Source organism: Myotis lucifugus, unplaced genomic scaffold (assembly GCF_000147115.1).
Source record: "Myotis lucifugus unplaced genomic scaffold, Myoluc2.0 scaffold_56, whole genome shotgun sequence".
NCBI lineage: Eukaryota > Metazoa > Chordata > Mammalia > Chiroptera > Vespertilionidae > Myotis > Myotis lucifugus.
The window spans coordinates 6,073,650-6,095,055 of NW_005871104.1; the positions used below are offsets into that span (position 1 = coordinate 6,073,650).

Genomic DNA, 21,406 nt, shown 5'->3' on the forward strand with positions numbered 1-21,406 from the left:
ATCAGAATAAAAGCCTCTTTTCTTACAATGTAAGAGGGGACAATAGAACTTCCAAAACAATCACTAATGAGGAATGCAGGAAATATGTACGAGAAAAGAGGGTGCCCAAAGTGGGCAGAAAACAGATCATGGAGCCTTTCAAGACCTGAGGGCCATTTGAGCAGTAGCACCTTAAAGAACAGGTGAGATTTTGACAGATGAGGAAAGAGTATTCCAGCAGAGGGAATAACAGGAGTAAAAACATGGAGGTAAAAAAAACAAGGGGCATGTACAAGGTACCGTGATTATCCGTTTGGTTCAAGTGTTGTGAATGGTAGGCACAGATAAAGCATGGAGCACATCATAACAACCTTAAAGTTCTAACAGACCCGGGGCACACCTTCAGGGGCCGAGAGTTCATTCTATCTCCTTCCCATTAGCTTACACTTCCAGCCTCATTCAGATTCTCTATACTTATTTGGGGGAACTTACCTTTTCCTTCATCTTACAAGTAGACACAGTACCCACTAGAAATTCACATCTTCAAGGGCATTAATTCACCCCGACATATAGGAAGCACTTAGGTTGTGCTCAGTAGGCACTGGAGAGGGGATAATAGAGATACAATCAAGTCCTGATTCTACACTGAGATTGCTGGTTTATGGTGACTCTGAAAAACTTTCTAGAGCTTCATCTTTTGCCAGCCAGCCAGCCAGTACTTAGTACATGCAGGTACTTCTAAAGGAGAGCTTGTGGTGCAAATACTATTACCTTTTGTTAAACTGAATTAGAAAACAGAGCTGACCTGGAAGGAAAGTATAGCCTAGCATGTCCTTTTTATTTTCAGCTGCATCTAAAATGACTTCTCCCAACCTAGAGCATCTCTCCCTAGTCAAAGCATGAAGTCATGTTCATAAAGAAAAAAAGGTGTGAAGAGGAAAAAAGCCAAATATGAATTTTTTAAAAAGACAAATGTAACTGGTTTTTAATCAAGTCATTGCTAGTGTGTAAAATGAAAAGTTTCTTTCAGAAAGAGTTGCCTTTCTTGATTAAACTCTTTAAAAAGAATACTGTGGGGAAAGAGATTAGAATTACCTACCCTAGTAAATGATTGGCCCAAATCTTTTTTAAAAGTGGTGCTTACATATCAAGTAAGTAGTTTGCTAAAATCAATTTTTTTCCACATTAGGTATTTCTACCTCTTTCAAAGGTATGTGTACCATGCTCTGAGCATGCCATTTAGCCAGAATATAGTAAGAAACTAAAAAAGTGGGTGTTCCCATAATGCATTTCAAAGCATTAAATTTAAAATACCATGAATTTGCCATATTATTTCATATTTTAATCGTTCTATTTTCCAAGACTTAATCCATTATAGTATTTTCAGCACTAACAATAGTTAAATCCCAAAGGGGTGCATCCTACTTGTCTATTGGACAGATGAAACGCCTACCCAATGTGATTCTTGTGCATATTAGACAAACAATGGTGCAAAGGTCTCAAAAAGAACCCAAGAAAACTATGCAGCCAAATTCTAATTTCAAGACAAGTCACAGCAAGGACCTCAGCTGCCTCTAAGTTCGAAAAACTGGACATCTTCCCCTTCTGTAATTACATTGAAATGTACAAAGTGAACCACAAAGTGACCAAGAAAAAACCCTTAATACTTCTAAGCCCTCTAGTAAGGTTGTCAAGGGGTGTCCAGGTCTCCTTGTCTGGATCTCATTGTCACGATCGACCTGTTGGCTAAAATCACTTCTCTAAAACTGAGAATTACTTCAATATAAAGAACTAGTGTCATTTGGGCAAAGAGCGGCTGGTGAATGATTGAAAGGGACAGTGACTGCTCACTTTCTAAGTGTTCAAACATACTAAAGTGCTTCCAAATCACAAATTATTTGGTCCTCTCTCCCAGGAAGGCCAGTTCCAGAGACCTCATTCTCACACTTGACTGGCCCAGGGAACCAACCCATGGGAGGAGACCAAATTAACTTGCAGCCATATTTGTGAACACCCAGGAGGCATACCTGATAACAGGATGAACAGGACTACTGGTGATATCCAATTCACAGCTAAGACATTAATGAGAAAGCAGTATTAGATTGATTTAAAACAGTCCAAAGTGAGTTGGAAATTATCAAATAAAGGCTCACTCATTCACTGGGGGAAAGGGTATTTTATTTAAATGATTTATCATAAACTTAGTTTTAACTTTTTTTTTTTTTACTCAAGATTATCCACTAAGAGGCCAGTTTCTGCCAATAGAACCAGTGTCCGATCTCAAGTCTCACCAAAGCAAATGGCTCCTGCGTAACTGCAGCCATCTCCAGAGGACGTACCCTTCGTGTTTGCTCCATTTCATTAGTTTAGGTGTCCGCACAAAAGACCTACCCTTTGTCTTAACAGTTACCTGATTTGATATTTAGGCAGAATTCTTCTGCAAGTGACTTTACATTTTTACATTTCTTTTTTTCCAAAAAGGTAGCTGCCAACTGAAATGTGTTGTGACAGGGGGTGGGGTAAACGTTTAGTATTTATTAACTTTCAAGAGCTCCAGCATATCTAACCTGAAACCTCACACATCAATTCATTACACTATAGCTACTCAAAGTTATTTTTAACCCCAAAGAACAGAAGGGCACCTATAATTCTTCAGGTGACAATGCCAGCACAGGCTGTGGAGACTGCTACAGGTAAGACAACTGAAGTTACAATTCTGTGATTCCCATACTTTAGGGAGATGTAAAATATATGCTGCGCTGGGCAGTGTGAATTAGTTAAGCTACAAAGTGCTTGATCACCTATGATGGAAGTTCAAGATCACTCATACTTCCACGTAAGAGACTACAAAAGTCGTAAGCCCACAGAGTAGTAACTGACAGCTAGCCAAAGTAAAAGAGAGTTCTAAGAAATAGCCTAGGGAAATCTTAAACAATTACGTGGCCTGGAAAACTGGGTCAGAATTACTCACAAAGCTCCTCATCCTTTCCCACAAGTAAATGTGACAGTATGTCTTTTATATGGAAATTTCTTTGTATATATGTATAAACTTGGTATGGCCTTAATGCTGCAGTTAAGGATTTGTTTGGCTACCACCTTAAGCAGCGTGTTAAGCAATCGCTTCCTTAATGTAACATTTTTACTTCTTACAGGACTCTTAACCTTAACCAACCTATTCCCTTTTGCCCCTTACTCCTCCCTGTTTTGCATGAAGTCATAAAAGTTATGGCAATTATTTTTTGGCTTGTAAAAAAAAAAGTCTATTTCTGCAGTTTGAAGATGGAATGTAAAATTTCTGTGATACATGTATATAAAAATATATTTATTGAACCATCCATATACACATATCCATGCTGATTCCAATGAAAAAAAATTAAAGTTTTCTGAAATTTTCTTTGTGGTTAATCCATAGTTGTTATTATTCAACCAACTTTGTATGTTAAAGAACTTTTGAAGTCTTGCAATTACCCCAGAAAGAAACCTACATATGATCTGGAAAACATCACTTCACTTAAGACAGGCTTTATATTATTAATTCAAGAAATATTTATTGATATGTGCACTAGGGAGATACAAATATGACTCAGACACAGATCCTGCCCATCAGGAGCTTACAGTCTAGCAGGGGAGATAGAACACATACATGGGACCATAGTCAGAGCTGTTTCAGTAAGATGAATCTAGCATGGGGTATAAGTAGGCTGGGGTAAGAAGAGGTCAAGGAAGCTGAGAGGCCACTGAAATTGTCCCAGTGAGGAGGAAGAGATGTGAAAAGACTGTTGAGGTAGAACTGGTAAGACTTAGCTGGACACTGGATGTGGGGAGCAAGAAAAAGGGAAGCAGACAACTTAGACTTGGGGCATGGGTGATGACATGAACTGAAAGAACAATGGAGTAGGCTTGTGAAAAGAAATGAAATTTGGCACATAAAATTCTTCTACATACAAACAAATGCCTGGGATATACTGGGCACTTAAGTCAGGCCAAGGATGGAAGTACCTCAAAATGACCAGTGACTTCCTCTCTCCTCCACTCCCCCAGCCCCCTTAAAATTTCCCAACAATCCCCTCCACTATGAAATGTCATAGTGCCTAAAATTTATTCAATTAAGTCCTGGCTCTAGGCATACCTCCCTTTTGAAAATGAAAACAGAAATACATTAATTCATTCAACTCAATGAGTCATCATTAAATGCCTCTTTCCTATAGTCACTGTACCTTTGGTGGAGTGCTGGGATTAATTTCCCAGTCCTTGTCCTCTAGGAGCTGTGGTCTAATGATGTAGTATAACAGATACAGGTCATTCTAATTCCAGGTTGAAGGCATAAGTTTTCAGCTAGGAGAAAGGTAGAAAGTGCTCTAGGAACACATATTTTTAAAAAATGAAGATTGGGACAGACTGTCAAACAGAAGGGACAATGTGGAAGGAAAGAAGATGGGAATGAGTTTGTTCCTCATTTCAAATTCTGGCCAGATCAACCACCAAATAAAGGTTCCCCGCTCCTGTTGCAGATCTTTTCTCTCTCAGGGAAAAATAACAATTAGTTCTTGAACTGGATCTTCAAAAAAATGACTTTGATGGCAAGGAATCTGGACGGGGGAGAGCAGATGCAAGTGTATCTTCAGGGAAGAGAGAGGACTTGAAGCCACGGAGTCGCAATGCCTGGCCTCTCAGAGGAGCCAGGAGTAGTTCAGGATGGCTGGAGCATCGCTTCCATGAAGAATGGGGAAAATCACTGGAAAGGAAGGTTAGGACCCTGATACACACACGGCACTGCCAGGCACTGAACAGGGTACCTGCCTAAGACCAAATGGCTGCCCCTTAGGAGCTTACAGTTATAATACAAGGTGGAAAAGCACCACAATGTACAGAATGTAAAATGCTGACAGATTTAGGAGAAAATTACAGCTGAGTTTCAGCTATTAACACATTAGGATACCCAATAGCTTTCTGACAGCTAGTAGTAAACCCATCCCTGAGGGGAGCACATGTTAATGTCTTTCAACAGGCCCTGGTAGAAGTGGGCATTAAGACAGTTCTAAGGAAATGGAGTAAACCTAGGTATGAAAACTGAGCTATATAGGAGCAACTGAGTGAGCATGTAAAATGTGGCTCCTTCCCCTTTCTCCCATATCCGGATCTTCAGCCAGCCCAGGGAGGACTAGCAATCCCCTCCGTGTTACTTCTACAGGCCGATCTGGGACTCTGTGCCAATAATTAATTCTCTGAGCACCTAGATCTTTGGAAAAATGAAGGTGTTATACAAATCATTTTAGTCCTTTCCAGCACTAATTTTCTATGATTCAATGAATTCTAGGAGCCTCTTCTGTCGCTTGTGCTAATAATCAGAATGAGAAGAAATCTTTTAAGGAAACATTCAATTGTTTCTCATTTAAAAATTATGGTTTTTTTCCTTATAATTCACAAAATGATTTCTATACCATCAGCTAAGTTCCACCTCCACGTCACTCATCTTCAAAAGCTAACAACTACCTATATGAATTTTTTTAACAAGTTATGTTCTACAATCTACTTAAGTGTGCACTGAATCTTTAAAGGAAGGGAAGTTCTTTTCTTCTCCTTACTCCCTTATGCCAGCTTCTCAGCATGCCTTCATTTAAAAGGGCCAAATCAGTATACATACACAATCTTCACAAAGACATTTAAGAATTTAAATAAAATCCAAAGTAAAATAGGTGGTTCTAACAAAGCTTGGGGAAAGTTTCAGTAACCAAAATGGATAATTATAACAATAGTTAAAACTGCTTATATCTAGATTAAAGAAGATATGATCATCCCTGAAATTACTACCAAAATAGGCAAACTTCCCCTAAGTGGGTTTATGAAAAAAGATTTGTTAAAATAATTCAATAGTAAATTTTTGGTAAACATCCCTTAATTTTCTTTTTTTAAGAAAATAAGACACATTGGGTAGATGCAAGTCCCTTGGAATCTGTGACATGGGCCACGTTTCAAAGTGCAAAACGTGTGGATTTCTAGTTGGCCAGGTCACATGGTTTATGGGAGTAATAGTGGAACTGACTTCCAATACTATTTTCTTCTCTCAGGGAACTAAAAAAAAAAAAAGCTACCAGGTTCAAATGGAAATTGGAGAAGAAGACTATCCAAGGTTTTCAAAATAAGTGACATAATCAAAAAGCGAACAACCTTTATTCTAAGCCATACTGTAGCATAAATCAAAACAAATAAAACTAGTGCTTTTAGGCCACCTCTAATCAACTCTTTATTCATTCAGGCCACGATGAGAGACTGTTTCATGAAAGCACAAGCAAAGCAGTCTAATTTCAGCATTACTCTGAGCTACATACATAGTCACTAAAAAGAATATAAATGGAAGTTTAATCTCACATGTGCCACCATTTTTCCTTTAGTTTAGTAAGAATTCACAAGCCTGCCTATGGTCCCCAGAACTTCAATATCACAGTATACACAAATGAAAATCCCAAAAGGAATTACTACCTTAAAAGCAGAAATCCTTATATAATTATCTAGTACCACATAGCCAATACTTGATCAGCAAGTTAAATCTACAACCTCATTCCACATAAGACATTGCTAAGTTGCTAACATTCATTCCTAAGGTTTTTAAACATTTGTGAAAGACTGTCATGATTATCCAATGCCCATTTTCAGTATATTAGGCAATTAGCTAGAACCCTATATTCAAATAAATGTTGAAGTTGCTTCTTTTTAAAGTTCAAGATTGCTTAATTAAAAGGTCATCTGTATGCAGTTCCTGCAGAAATTCTTTTAAGTAGCACAAAAATAAAACTTCAATATAAAAGATATCTTTAGATCAGTAGGTTTGACAAATGCAACCATTTACATAAAAGAAATAGGCCATTCAGCATAAACAATGGTCTACAAATTTAAACCTCATAGGAAGATTATTTCCATACAGATTCTAACGAATTATTTTCTATAAAGTGCCTCATTTTCCACTAACTCATTAAACTCTACAAGGATTTTCAAATAAAGGGGTGAAGGAAGTATCAGAGGATGGCAGTTATAAGCACAAAACATAACTGCTATAAATTCACCTGGATTATGCTCTGATAAAAATATTATTCACATCCAGATTTCTAAATGTATTATCAAACCAGATAAGAAATTAATCTAATAAGTCATTATTGTTACCAAATAGTCTGCATATCAAAAGAAGCCCTATACAAATCATTTACATTATATTATTTACCCTATGGAAATGAAGAACAGAAATGCTAACCTTGTTATGAATGTTTTATAGACCCTGGTTTCTATACTGTAGTAATTATATGGTCATATCCTATATATTGATATGTCATTCAAATGTACATATGTAGGCATTTTGGTTTTGGAGAAAAAGCATCAGTTTCGGAGGTCAATCTGCTCCTTGCTACATGGATGGTTTGGAGGCCTAGTCACATAGCTGCCCTGATGCCGTTTCTCCTTTATCTATTACTTTGGGGAAAACAGTACCTAATCCACAGAGTCGTGAAAATTATTTTTCCAACCTAAACTAAAGTGCAATTTAACTAATACTGTGCAGTAACCTACTCAAATAATTATTTTTGGATAATTCTTTTCACTGCTCCCCAGCAAAAGCTCAAAAAGTTGAGAACAAAGGCATACACAAGTCAAGACCAACCTCACCATAAAAGCAAATAAAAGTACTTTTTTAAGTCCCAAGGTGTATTTATTTTCAACAGTTCTTAAAAGATGAAGATGCACATTGAACTAATCTTATACCTAGTAAGTTACTAGATAAGTAAGTAAGGGTGTTAAGCTCAGTAGAAAAGAACTAGACACTGGGCCATTCCTAGAAATGAAAAATTATATTTTAAAACCTGAAAAGATTGAATATGATGAGCTGATGCTGCCTATAGAAAAATCTTGCCTTATTTTATTTTCACTTTGTATCTGTGTGAATATATGTATCTCTACGGTATCATGTTTATTCCATCAGCAATAATGGAAACAAAGATACCAGGATTTTTATAGTGTTAAAACATGATGCTAAATCCTACATATAAAAGTCCTATGCTATTCAAAACTCCACAATCACCCAAATTCTGATGAGCTGAAATTACTCAAGTAAACTTTTGTTTTCTGGGATTACACAGTAACTCCCTGCAACAAGTTACAAGCAGCATCTAGCATAATGCTACCTTCTCCAAAAATTTTTTAAAACCACATATTGGTACAAATGAAGGAAAATGAGATAACTTACAGTAGATGTTACTATAATTGCTGAAAGAGCTATCTATTTGCTAATTCATTTATTTTTATTTATCTGAAGCTTTACTGCAAAGGAATGAGTCTTCAACTCCAGTTGTAGTAATCCACTGCTCCGCCCATCATGCATTTATAGGAAACTATCTATTTTTAATGCAGTTGCTTCATTTTTACAGAACATGTGCATTGTTGATACCTACCCACTAAATGCCAAATGCAGTGTCCCCCTCCAACACCCTTCACAACCTCACACATTTCCAATGTCCTCTAGTCTAGGATATAACAGCCCCAAATTGGGTACCACGGCATCTAGTTAGTACCCTTAAACCTGAGTAGAAAGAACTCCTATTTTGAAATGCATGGTTTAGTATTCACTTGTGAAAAATGATTTCTAGGTTATCCATAATTTATGTCTTTACAGTTACTGCAAAAATAACTCAGGCTAAGTTTTTTTCCTTTCCACAACAAGCTTAATATAAGCTACAGAAGTATAAGCTGGATTTCTCCTAATTATCACTGGCTAGGCCAAATGAAGTGGTTACCAAATAATCATTTAAACTGAACACCAAAACAGCCGTGTGATTCAGTTATATAAGTTTCTTTATATGAAGGAGATGCTGCCAATTTTCAAATATTTGAGGTATTGAGGACCAACTGATAACATCAAATTTCATTTTAGTTTAAGACTACACCCTTCAGCAAACCTAGTTTCCCAGTAACAGCAAAACAAACATTCCTATTCCTACTCACACTATCCTCAAACAACAGTCCTAAAGATGAATACTGTTAAGAAGAAAATAAGTTAAATTTGACAGCCTTGTTGCCCTTCAACTAGTAACAATGATAAGATACTACACAAAGGCTTGCTTCACAAATGTGTAAACAAACCCTTCACCCAAGTCATACACAGCACTCAACAAACATACTATATAAAACGAGTATTAACCTACATGTCAGATTAAATTTTCTTCCCAGAAATATTTTAATAAGAATTGGCCATTTCAAAGAAACACCCACTGCATGTCCATCGATAAAAGAGAACCAGTAAAACAGAAAATTTACCGTATAGCTATGATTTAAAGGAAAAAGACTAGCAGACACTCAAGCATATCAGCAAAGTCCAATATGAAAATCACATTCCTTCTTGTGGGCTGATTAGAATTCTGAATAGATACCAAAATAAAATGCTGAGCTATTTAGGTCAAAGGACCTCTACAGAAGCACCCGTCCTCAAGGCATTCCAGTTTGAGACTCAATTTCAGACTAAAGCATAACAAGTGAACAGAAGACGCACAGTGAAAGAGGGGTTCCACAATTCCCAACATACTCTGAACCTGGAAAAAAACAAATCTAGACTTTTTTTTATTATTTTTCTTTAAACAATTGCCAAGACCGGAATCAAAGATAAATAGAAGGCACAACAGTTTTGCTCTGGTTTTGTGTTCCTCGGATTGTGGTGGGGAGGGTGTTGTCTTTTCTTGTTTGTTTAACAAATACAAATTAAACATGAAAATAAATTCTACTTCAAAAAAACCCCTAATAATTTAAGAAAAGCACATCAGTTGCATTCTAGACATTTAAAACCTATCTCACAATTTAAATTTCAATGGTAAAAAGAGTGGATTTTATAATTGTTTTGTGATCACATACCAAAAGAAAAAACTTCACTAACATCTTTTATTCAGTTTTTATCCATACCAGCGAGAATCAAAATTGTCAATTTTTCCAATGGCAGTTTCTCCACACCAGAAGGTAGTCATGACTCTCAAAAGAAACAATTTTGGGGTTTTTCCTGCCTTCAAAATGTTTATCAAATCCTGTATTTCTCAAAGGCTTTTGAAACATGTAGAAAATAAGTAAGAAATATCCCAATGAATGAAACATACCAAATGTCAGTAATAAGCGACACATTCCTTTGGGGGAAATGGCTGTTTAAAAAAAAAAAATCCAGTCTGTATATGCAAACTAATGCAAGGAAATTCAGTCTTTTTTTTTTCTTCTTTAAAAATCCATTTTTCCTAAAATATCATTCCACAAAATTGGAAGTGAAGGAATAAAAGGTGAGGAGAGAAAAGAGGAAGGGAGGGAACACACACCATTAACACAAAAAGTAAAATTGTACAAACTTAAGCAGTTTATAAGAGACCAGGGTCATACTGCAAGATACCAAAGGATGGTTGAAGAAATCACCATTCTGCAGGAACGGGGTTTGTACTGCTGCGTGAAGATCAGTGAAGAGCAATTCACTGCCTTGGAGCAATTCCCCTTCCCACTCCAAATCCTGGTTTCTGCACCATGCCTCCACGGGGAGGGCCTCTCATTCCACCACCCAGCCCACCTCGAGGGCCTCCGGGTCCCCGCAGGCGGTTATCTCGCCGGTCTCCTTCCCGGGCAGCTCGATTCTTCTTCTCTTCCACATTCAGACGGACCTCACCCCTGAACATGATGGGCTGTAAGAGTCAAGGTGAGAAGATTTACACACAGTGCTGACCAACTACCAACTATCAAGGTTAAAACAAAGCTATTATACAGAACCAGCAGCTTACAAATCACCTATGTCCTCACAGTTCAGTTTTTGTTTTAAATTCAGAATATATAATGTTACCATTAACAAAAACATGGAAAGGTGATTAGATATGCAGGAGTATGCAGGCTAGTTCAAAAAAGTCCATTTAAACAGCATAGGAGCACAAGTAACTCTAATTGTACTTTATTAAAGTAGATCTTATTTTCCCATAGAATTACATAAATAGAATATAAGAATTGTCATCTCTATGAATTTCAAGCCTTTGAATAAAACCCCATCACCTAATGTGGAAAGATTGTGCTGCACATACTTATACAAAGTACATATGCACCTCAAAAGCTTTAATTTTATCGAAATACTAGTGTCCCATTACACGGATTCGTGCACACGGAAAGGAAATTAATTAGAAGTAATATTTTAATATCGTTATTCACGTCTTGTTAATGAAAAGAAAATAGGATTCTACCGAGTCTCCTATCTACCTACTCCAGGACTTCTGTGAGGATCAAATGAGATGAGGCACGGGAAAACGCTTCACAAACATTTGGTTAAACTGTAAAATGTTTGCACCTGGCTATAAAGCAAGTTGGGTTCCTTAGCTAAAGAAACTCCAAGGAGGCTAGTCTCTAGCGAGAGGACGCCCAGTGTTGCTATGTGACGTCATTACCTGGCGCCCACAGCCACCATTTCCAGGCTGGGCTGGGCTGTGGGGCACATTTTGTGCCATGGGGTCTTAGCAGTGTTGGCTGCAATTTGGTGGGGTGTCACTCCAGGGAGGTGGCAGGGCCTGTGTCCCACTTGGGGGAAGCCCAGTGTTGGTTTGTTGGCGCCAGGTCCTTGGTGCCACTTATTTTTAAATGGCCAGGGCGCGTCACTGCAGCTCCTGCGTTGAGCATCTGCTCCCTGGTGGTCAGTGCGTCATAGTTACTGGTAGGACAAACACTTAGCCTTTTATATCTATAATAATAAAAGCGTAATATGCAAATCAACCGAATGGCTGAACAGCAGAATGACCATCTGGACAACCATCCGGATGACTGTCTAGTTCAGAGGTGGGCAAACTTTTTGACTCGAGGGCCACAATGGGTTCTTAAACTGGACCGGAGGGCCGGAACAAAAGCATGGATGGAGTGTTTGTGTGAACTAATATAAATTCAAAGTAAACATCATTACATAAAAGGGTACAGTCTTTTATTTTTTTAGTTTTATTCATTTCAAACGGGCCGGATCCAGCCCGCAGGCGGTAGTTTGCCCACGGCTGGTCTAGTTGAAGCCAGGGGTGCGAGGGCAGAGTCCCTTGCACGAATTTCATGCATCGGGCCTCTAGTATATAGAAAATTTTCACAAAATGCTATTTGCCTTAGTAGAATTTTGAAAATACTGAGGACAATGAAGATAACATTATCTTATTAAAAGGAAAAAGAAAACACATACACGCTAAGTCTTTGGCTTTCCTTTTCACCCAATAGAGCTAAAGTAGGAACAAAGGTTTACTTCAGATTCTAATGAATTCAATGTACATGTTTCATTAGCAATCCTGTTTGCTAACTGAAATATTTTTAAAAATAAGTATCTAACACAACTTGCTCTGCAGATACATGTTCTATATGCTTCACATGTATTCTCTCATTTGACCTTCACAACTCTCTGAGGGTTGTTGTTATACCTATTTTAGAGGCCAGCAAACTAAGGGCCAGGAAGGTTGAGGAACTCTCAGCTCATGGGCCACAGCACTAGTGAGTGAGTGATGGAAGAGGACTGTAAACCAAGCCATCCAGACTGGAAAGTATAAGATTTGAACCACTACGCTACACAAAAACATGTCAAATATCATGGTCATCAGACTTATATAAGCTACTTCTGTACTCATAAAAAATTACCGAAGGGATTTCTATCAATACAGTGAGATGAGGGAAAAATTAAGTTACATCTGAAGTTCCCAAACTACAAAGACATAATCTGAAAGTATACATTTAAAAAAGGCTTTTTTGAATTCTAATTTATACTTTAAATTCTAATTAAACATATATTTATATTTGCACATTTATATTTTATTTAACACTTAAGATAAATGTAAGTATTTTTATATAAATCACTTCACACACAATCTGAAGCACTGTTACAGGCAATCTTCTAATACAACGGGAAGAATAAAATCATATTAAAGTCTGAAAGATTAAAGGGACATAGGTTTGGGCTGGGATATTTTGAAACATAGTTATGGAAAACATCTCTGGGAGTTATCATAAGGGTAGAAGCAATCTGAATGAAAAGGTATCAGACATACGGCCCCTTTTCTGAGAAAATTTACTTCAAACAATTCTTATACATAAAGATGTCCTGGCTTACCCACATTCATTAAAAGAAACAAATCCCTATCTTGGGCAATTAACTAGGAAGCCAGTATGGGAATATCATACCCTGCAAGGCAGGAGTGAGGAACCGTTTTTCTGCTAAAGGCCAGTTGGGTATTTATAACATCATTCACGGGCCATACAAAATTATCAACTTAAGAATTAGGCTGCTAGATTTAGTCAAACATTTAATTAACTCACCCCTAATGCCTTGGCAGGCCAAATAATTTTGCGGGCCTTATACAGCCCACGGGCCAGATGTTCCCCACCCCTGCTGTAAGGAAACAATTCAAGGCTGCACCACAAAACTTGGCCACTAGACCTATTGCATACTCAATGATGGATTTATCCAAAGCCTACTGGAGATTTCTGGGTTCAATATTCTGTGGCCTTAGTGAGATAATAAGTTAGTTTCTCACTTCTCAAAGTTGTGCAGGAGATGCTTCACAAAAATAGTGGAGTCAATGTACACATCTCACTGGCACTCAAGATGCATACGTACAGGTTAAGGCTCACATAATGTTATGACCACATCAAACTTTGCAGAATATATCCATTAACATTCTGGAGAACCTCTGGGAAATAATGATCTACAACATTCCTATTACATGGTTAATAAAACGTGTAGCTTTAATTTGCAGAGACTGAAAGCAGATTAGTGGTTGCCACGGGCTGGGTAGAGAGGATATGGGAAGAGACAGCTTAATGGGTAAGGGACTTACTTTTGATGAAAATGTTTGGGGTTTTTTTGGTTTTGTTTTGTGGGTGTTTTTTTTTCTGATTTCTTTTTTTATTTCAGAGAGGAAGGGAGAGGGTAAGTGAGATAAAAACATCAATGATGAGAATCATTGATTGGCTGCCTCCTGCACACCCCCTACTGGGGATAGAGCCTGCAACTTGGGCCTGTGTCCACTGAGCCAAATTAGCTAGGGCTGATGAAAATGTTTTGAAACTAGATAGGTGTTAATAAATGTTACTGTACTGTACTAAATTTATTGGGGGTACTTTGTAAATTATATAAATGTCTAACCACTATGCTGCACACCTTATAATATTGACTGTCAATTAGAATAGAAACCATTTTTTAAAAGAAACAAACATATTAAAAAGTTTAAAAATAGAACTAAGGCCATAGCCGGTTTGGCTCAGAGGATAGAGCGTCGGCCTGCGGACTGAAGGGTCCCTGGTTCAATTCCAGTCAAGGGCACATGCCTGGGTTGTGGGCTCAATCCCCAGTAGGAGGTGTACAGGAGACAGCCAATCAATTACTCTCTCTTATCATTGATGTTTCTATTTCTCTTTCCCTACCTCTCTGAAATCAATAAAAATTTATTTAAAAATAAGTAAATAAAATAAAACTAAAATGAGCCAGTGTGGCTCAGTTTGTTGGGGATTGCCCCATGCACCAAAAGGTTGATGATTTGAAAGTTGATTGTTCGATTCACTGTCAGGGCACATGCCTGGGTTATTGGCTGGATCTCCAGGAGGGGGCCTTCAGGAAGCAGCTGATCAATGTTCAGTTCTCACATCAATGCTTCTCTTTCTCGCTCTCCCTCTCCCATCCTCTCTAAAAATTCAATAAAAATATTTTAAGCCCTAACCGGTTTGGCTCAGTGGATAGAGCATCAGCCTGAGAACTGAAGGGTCCCAGGTTTGAGTCCAGTCAAGGGCATGTACCTTGGATGCGGGCACATACCCAGTAGAAGGTGTGCAGGAGGCAGCTGATCGATGTTTCTCTCTCGTCGATGTTTCTAACTCTCTACCCCTCTCCCTTCCTCTCTGTAAAAAATTAATAAAATATATTAATAAAATATATTAAGACTTAATTTTGTTTTGTGAATTTTACCTCAAATTTTAAAAAATGAGGTTTTTAAATTCCCATATCCATCTCAGAAAATTAACAATTATTTATCTCTCTGTTCTTCTCTACTACTAGTGCTACAGGAAGTATTTTTTGCTAATGAAAGTTGTCGGGGAAGGGAAGAGTTCTTTAGAACTATCAGTAAGATAATTCCAATTCTACGAATCCCTCTGTAATTAGACTAACAGTGATTTTTTTAAAAATATATTTTTATTGATTTCAGAGAGAGAAACATCAATGAGACAGAATCATTGATCGGCTGGCTGCCTCCTGCACGCCCCACATTGGGGATTGAGCCGGCAATCCTGGCATATGCCCTTACCCGGAATTGATCTAAGGAACCCTTCAGTCCGCAGGCCGACACTCTATCCACTGAGCCAAACTGGCTAGGGAAGACTAACAGTAATTTTAATAAAAGTGGTTTCAGGTAATGTGACTCCAAACCCAGACTATTTATAGAATAAAAGGCAAAGCTCCTCATAGTTATGACCCAGGCTGCAGTTTTATACCAAGACTACCCAGGGCAAACAGGCTCTTAAATTATCTTAGCTAAGTGCAACATTGTATTTCATGTTCTACACAATAAGCCACCACCAAAAGGAATTTGCATAACTCTCAGTGAATCCGGAATTATTCTCATCATTCACTTATTAAAAAACTAAGTTATTTAGACAGAAGCTTTGTTTTTCTAAACTCCCAGGCAGTTCTTTTGATACTAAGGGTTGAACATCATAGAATATATTACCAAACATGTTGGAATAAATTGCACTTTACATATCAAACATAGTTCGAAGGATAAATATTCCAAGAGCCAACACACATGCTTATAAAAAAAAAAAAATGAAAAGCTGCTTACCCTGTTGCTAAGGACCTTTTGGACAGGCTCAGAATCATCAAACACAACAAAACCAAAATTGGGTAATTTCCCACCGCTGTTAATGCGCAGCTCCACCACATTCCCATAATCTGCAAGTGAAATACAAATTCTCAAATAACTTATTAGGACATTTCATTTAAATATTACACACACACTATCCAATAGGACATGGCTATAGAGTACTTGAAATGTGGCTAGTTCAAAACAAGACATGCATTAAGTCTAAAAATACATGACTCTGAAGACTGAGAATAGAAAAATATATACCATCTTTTACATATTTTTATATGTTGAAATGACAGCTTAGATACTTTGTGTTAAATAATTACATATGTGACTCATCTTCTATTTCTATTGGGCAGTGCTGCATTAGATGAAGCTAGTGTTTAAAACTCAATCACCTACTTTGAAAGAAATCTTTAAGCTCTGATTTGTCGACCTCATGAGGCAGATTGCCAATGAAGAGTTGGTGACTGTCAGGGTGTCGCACGATTCTTCGAGGTTCAACATCGCCTTGCTCACCAGCCTCACGGACTTAAGAGAAAACAAAAGCAACAATGAAAGACAAAGACACCTTTCAGTGACTATTACATACAAGTGTTTTCTCTTTACCCTAAATACAGGTAATTTCAACTCTCAGGTAATTTTTTAATCTAAGAAAATATTGAGCACTGCCCTCCCCCAAAGAAAAACAAGGTACCCACTTCAAAATCCCCCAAACTAGAAAAGTCATCCTTCTGAGCTCTTACTTGGTCTAGGTCCCCTCTGGGGAGGAATATTTATCCGTTGTTCTCGAACTCTTTGATCCCTCTGAGGCCTCTGCGGTGGAATCTGAGATTCAGGCTTAGACTCTGGGCGAGGCTGAAACATTTCTAAGTTAACTTTTGTGTAAAAACAAAGCAAGCTTACTTTTTTTCTTGTGAAGTTTCTTAGCTAACAATAAGGTTTAAACTAGAATATGACAATTCTCTCTCACACACAAAAATCATTAAAAACTATCTCTTACCCTTCTCCTCTGGTCTTATAACATCAGTTTCCACATTCTCTAAAGCACTATGAAACCACAGTACACAAAATAAAAATAAATTTGCCTTAATATGCAAGCTGAATGAGAAATTCACCTGTGAAGCTGGTACTTTAACAACGTGAGGTGGTATCCCAGTAACTGGAACAGCTCCACTGGGTGGAAGGTTCTTACTGGTCACAGATGCCCAGGAAAATGTCTAAGGCAACAAACATCAATACCAGCTGATTATACTATATATTAAAACAATATAAAAGCCATTAGTTCTTGATTTCTTGTACATGATATATGCATCACATTTTCATAGGCAGGGTAGTTTATAAGTATCTTGAGATTACCCCCCACCCCCCCATTTACAAATTTAGTACTAAAATTTCTTAGAAATGCTATGATATAAACACTGATCCAATGTTATCAACTTTAGAGTTATCGTAAACCCCTTTTCTATCCATATAAAATCACCAAATCCTGTTATTTAACTCTGAATTATCTTCTTGCCATGTCCCTAATCCAAAATATCATTCATTCTCTCTCTCCAGAATATAACAGCCACCTAACAACTGATCATTCATTCTCAATCCAGCCAACCCACTTTTCTACCTGCAAGCTAGTCTCACCATTTCTTTCCTACTTACTCACTTACTAAAGGAGAGACCAAGAACCCTATTCATTTAACATAGTTCCCATACCTAGAACAATGCCTACAACATTGGCACTTGAATTAACTGTCAGACAAACATAAATATTATAAGAACCCTGACCCCATAAATACAGCACTAAAACATATTTCTTCACAGAGTACCAAATGTAAAGGTTCTGGGAGTTCAGTTAACATCATCCTGATGTGACAGGAGTTACTGAAAAGTTTCAACACTTTGAAATCAGGTATTCTAATCAGGAAAGTAGTTACATTTCAACAATTTGTTTCTACTCCTACCATAAAGTTATTCTCAATTAGATTTCATCAAAAAAGAGAGGAAAGTCTTTTGTGTCATATTATTTTTTAAAGATACATCACCACTTGTTTGTTTTAACAAGCATGTAATAATCTTCAATTTAAAAGATGAAATATTAAAAAGATGAGGGGTTGTTGATATGGTGATAAAACAACACCTGAAAATTTCTGGTACAAAAAGTATTCAAGATTCCTTAGAGGGGAAAGAAAAGTTACTTTTGATTTTATAAAGCAATATGCATCTCTTATCTGAGGCATGGCTCAATGTGTAAGAAATTTCCCTGAGCCACCAATATAAAAATGCACATACAGAAGTCAATCAAGCATAACAAAAGAGAAGAGAGATTTAAAAGTAAACCAGAAGGAGGATAAAAATAAAGACATGCTGCACACCCTCAAGTCTTCCTGCGCTGTCTGAGCGATGTCTGTGGGTGCTGGAGAAGAACTCTTCTGAGAATCCTCAGGAGCCGTTTCCTCCAATACTGGCTCACACTTCTCCTCCTGGATTTCAGATACGGGTTCTTGCTCCGGTTCTGGTTCAGGATCAGGCTCAGGTTCAGCAACAGGTTCCTCTAAATGTTCTTCCAAGTCATTGCTTTCACAGAAAAATTTGAGAAATATCATTCTGCCTCCACTGATTTAGCAAAAAATTCTCAAGTATTTATTAATTAACTATAGAGACTTGAACCCAAAAAAGATCTAAGAAATGCATGTCTGAGTATTAAAACAAGACAATTTTTTAGAAAAGCACTCAATGAGTCTGGCCAGTGTGGCTCCCATGGTTGAGTGCCAACCTATGAATCAGGAGGTCACAGTTCAATTCCCAAGTTGCAGGCTCGATTCCCGAGGGAAGCAGCCGACCAATGATTCTCTCTCATTCATTGATGTTTCTATCTCTCCCTCGTCCTTCCTCTCTGAAATTAATAAACCTTAACTACAATTAGATTGGCTCAATTCTCATAAGCAAATGCATCAAAATAGATCAAAACTATTACAATTTACCTATCACACATTACACAACTCTATAGGCTGTGAGAAGGGGGTAAGGGTAGTTGAGCTGTTCAATGGGTACAGTTTCAGTTTTGCAGGATGGAAAGTTCTAGAGATGTGTTTGTACAACCATGTGTACATTACACTTAAAATGGTTAAGAAGGTAAATTTTGTTATGTGATTTTACTACACAAATAAAACCTCTCATAATAAAATAGGTTAAAAAAAGACACTAGCTATGATTCAGAATAGTTCTTAAACTTTCACATAAATCAGTTTGTTAAAGCTGCAGATGTTTTCACCCCTGAAATTCTAACTCGGTAGGTTTGTGGTACAATAAGTCATTTTCAACCAGTAATGCAGGTGAGTACTGTGATAAGTTCATCAGTGCACCTGAATATTAACATTACTGGTATCACATGGCAACACGTAAACATCGTAGTAATCACATGGCAACACGTAAACATCATAGTAATTCCTATTCCTATCTAACACATTTCTGTTCTGGTTGCAGATTTAAAAAAAAAACAATAAGATACAGTAGCACATTTACTGTCTCAGTTAATTGATGAAATTCTTTACTGCTACAAATCATGTCCGAATTTCTATCGATTTATGACTAATCTCTAAACAAGCCCTAGTAACTTTATAACCATCTTCTTCCCCAAAGCACTTAATGCAGTGGCTTGCTAAAATGTGTTCATTACTTGGTAAGAAATCCTAACTCTTTTACACTTCCACCCAGAAAAAACTAAGCCAAAAAGCAACTGGTGGATCCTATTTAAATAGTCCTCATAGTGCCAAGTATATTGAACACATTATAGATTTTTGGAAGCTCAAAGGTACCAAAAGTAAAACCTTTCTTTTGGGAAATTATCACTATTTTCTGAAGTAATTCTGAGATTACATAACTACCCTCCAACAAAGGGAAAGACCAGACAACCCCAATTCTCATGCAGCTCTGGAGAGAAAAACAGTTTTCCTTACCTGACAGTCTGATCATAGAAAGTTCCAGAATCATCAGGTACCACTTCTGGTGTTTGCTGTCTTTCTTCAGGTTCCTCTACTTCTTCCTCAGATTCTAAGTGAGAAAAGAAACTTAAAGTAATTTGTGCTTATTTAATTCACAAATAAATTCCCTTTCACAATGTTCATCATAATAAAAAAGGCAGTGACTTAAGAAAAGCAAATATATATTTAAAAAGTCAAGAAAACAAGGCAATTCAGTAAAATCATAGCATAGGCTTTAAGGACACTGTAGTGTCGGGTTAAGAACATGGACTCTGAGGTCATATTGCCAGTAATCCAATACAGGCTCTACCACCAAATCAGCTATATGCCATCGGGAAAATTACTTCTCTGTATTGCAGTGCCCTAATCTACTAAATGGGAACAACAGTGCCTAAAGTACTTATCTATAAGGCTATGGTATTACATAATAAATATAAAGCACTTAGAATCGTCTCAGCCATACAGAAATTGTTCTGAGACAATTCTCCATGGGTTTCTTGTGTTTCTACACATCTTACAATTGAGGCAATATCTATCCTTTGTTCCAGACTATCTTTTAAGAACATTTATAAAGCAAACAACCTCGGAAAACAGGGTCTCTCTCCAGATACAAGGGCAGGCATGTTTACTGTCCATTCTAAAAGATCTGGGTTCCCTAAACTTAAGGTTCCATTCTTACAATGCATCCCATTGCAATGCAGGTATCATTTGGACTTCAATGTCCTGTGGAAACTGTGACAAAAAAATGCTACTATTTTTGCTGTAACAGCCTGTCTACTTATGACTTAGGAGTTTTATGTCTTCTACCAATATCCATGAAGCAGACTAACCTGTTAGCTTCAAGTATGTTAAAAACTTGATGTCTTCATACATCTTGACAATTTCAAGTTGTTAATGAAGAATACAGCATATAATGATTAATTAATGCCATCAAAAAAATTTAGGCAAGTAACTTACCCTCCTGAGGCTCAGTGACAAAGCCACCAAAGACCTCATCTTGGTATCTGAAGATATCATTGTGAACGTAGAACTTATTTGCAACAGAGCCCTGCAACACCAACAAAAAGTTATTACTTATTCAGCAGACTTTTAAAAACCCAAATCACCCTACACTGGCAGTTCTCAACTAAGGGCATTATTGCCTCTCCAAGGAACTACTTGGCAATACCTGCAGACATTTCCATTTTCACATAGGGAGTGCAACTGACAACTTTGAGTAGAGGACAGGGATGCTGCTAAACATCCTTCAATGCACAGAACAGCCAGCCACAACAAAGACTTATTGGCCTAAAATATTAACTGTGCCAAGGTGAAAAACCCTACTCTACATTATGGCTGTTAAAATTGACACTCAAATATATGGCTTGCTCTATTTTTTCAAATTATAAGAAAAAGTTTATTTAGAAAGCTACATAGATAGAAGTGAGCCAGATGGGCTGCATAAGCTCAGGAATCAAGTTACAGAAGCAGAGGAAGAACCCTTCGAGCTTAGGAGAGAGAAAGGCAAAGGTAAATGTGCCTGGGAGAGGGGTGGTGTCAGGGCGGGGGAGAGTGGAGAAGAAGGGGAAGGGAAAGGCGCTGGCATGCTCCCAA

The 21,406-nt window shown here is 37.5% G+C and overlaps 1 protein-coding gene across 3 annotated transcripts in view; it reads right to left on the reverse strand.

The window, feature by feature from the left end:
* Positions 1-3,505: 3,505 nt before the first annotated feature.
* The window catches only part of G3BP1 (G3BP stress granule assembly factor 1), a 40,897-nt gene continuing 22,996 nt past the window's right edge, over positions 3,506-21,406 (reverse strand). For 2 of the 3 annotated variants that reach the window (XM_006089114.3, XM_014456170.2), the window contains exons 5-12: positions 20,771-20,861; positions 19,790-19,883; positions 18,206-18,407; positions 16,955-17,056; positions 16,583-16,694; positions 16,239-16,367; positions 15,813-15,922; positions 3,506-10,664 (exon numbers count right to left, since the gene is read on the reverse strand). In XM_006089114.3, coding sequence (XP_006089176.1) covers positions 10,458-10,664; positions 15,813-15,922; positions 16,239-16,367; positions 16,583-16,694; positions 16,955-17,056; positions 18,206-18,407; positions 19,790-19,883; positions 20,771-20,861 — 1,047 coding nt within the window. In that variant the 3' untranslated portion in view covers positions 3,506-10,457. The remainder of the gene's footprint in view (positions 10,665-15,812; positions 15,923-16,238; positions 16,368-16,582; positions 16,695-16,954; positions 17,057-18,205; positions 18,408-19,789; positions 19,884-20,770; positions 20,862-21,406) is intronic. The other variant, XR_002829375.1, reaches the window with a different exon arrangement.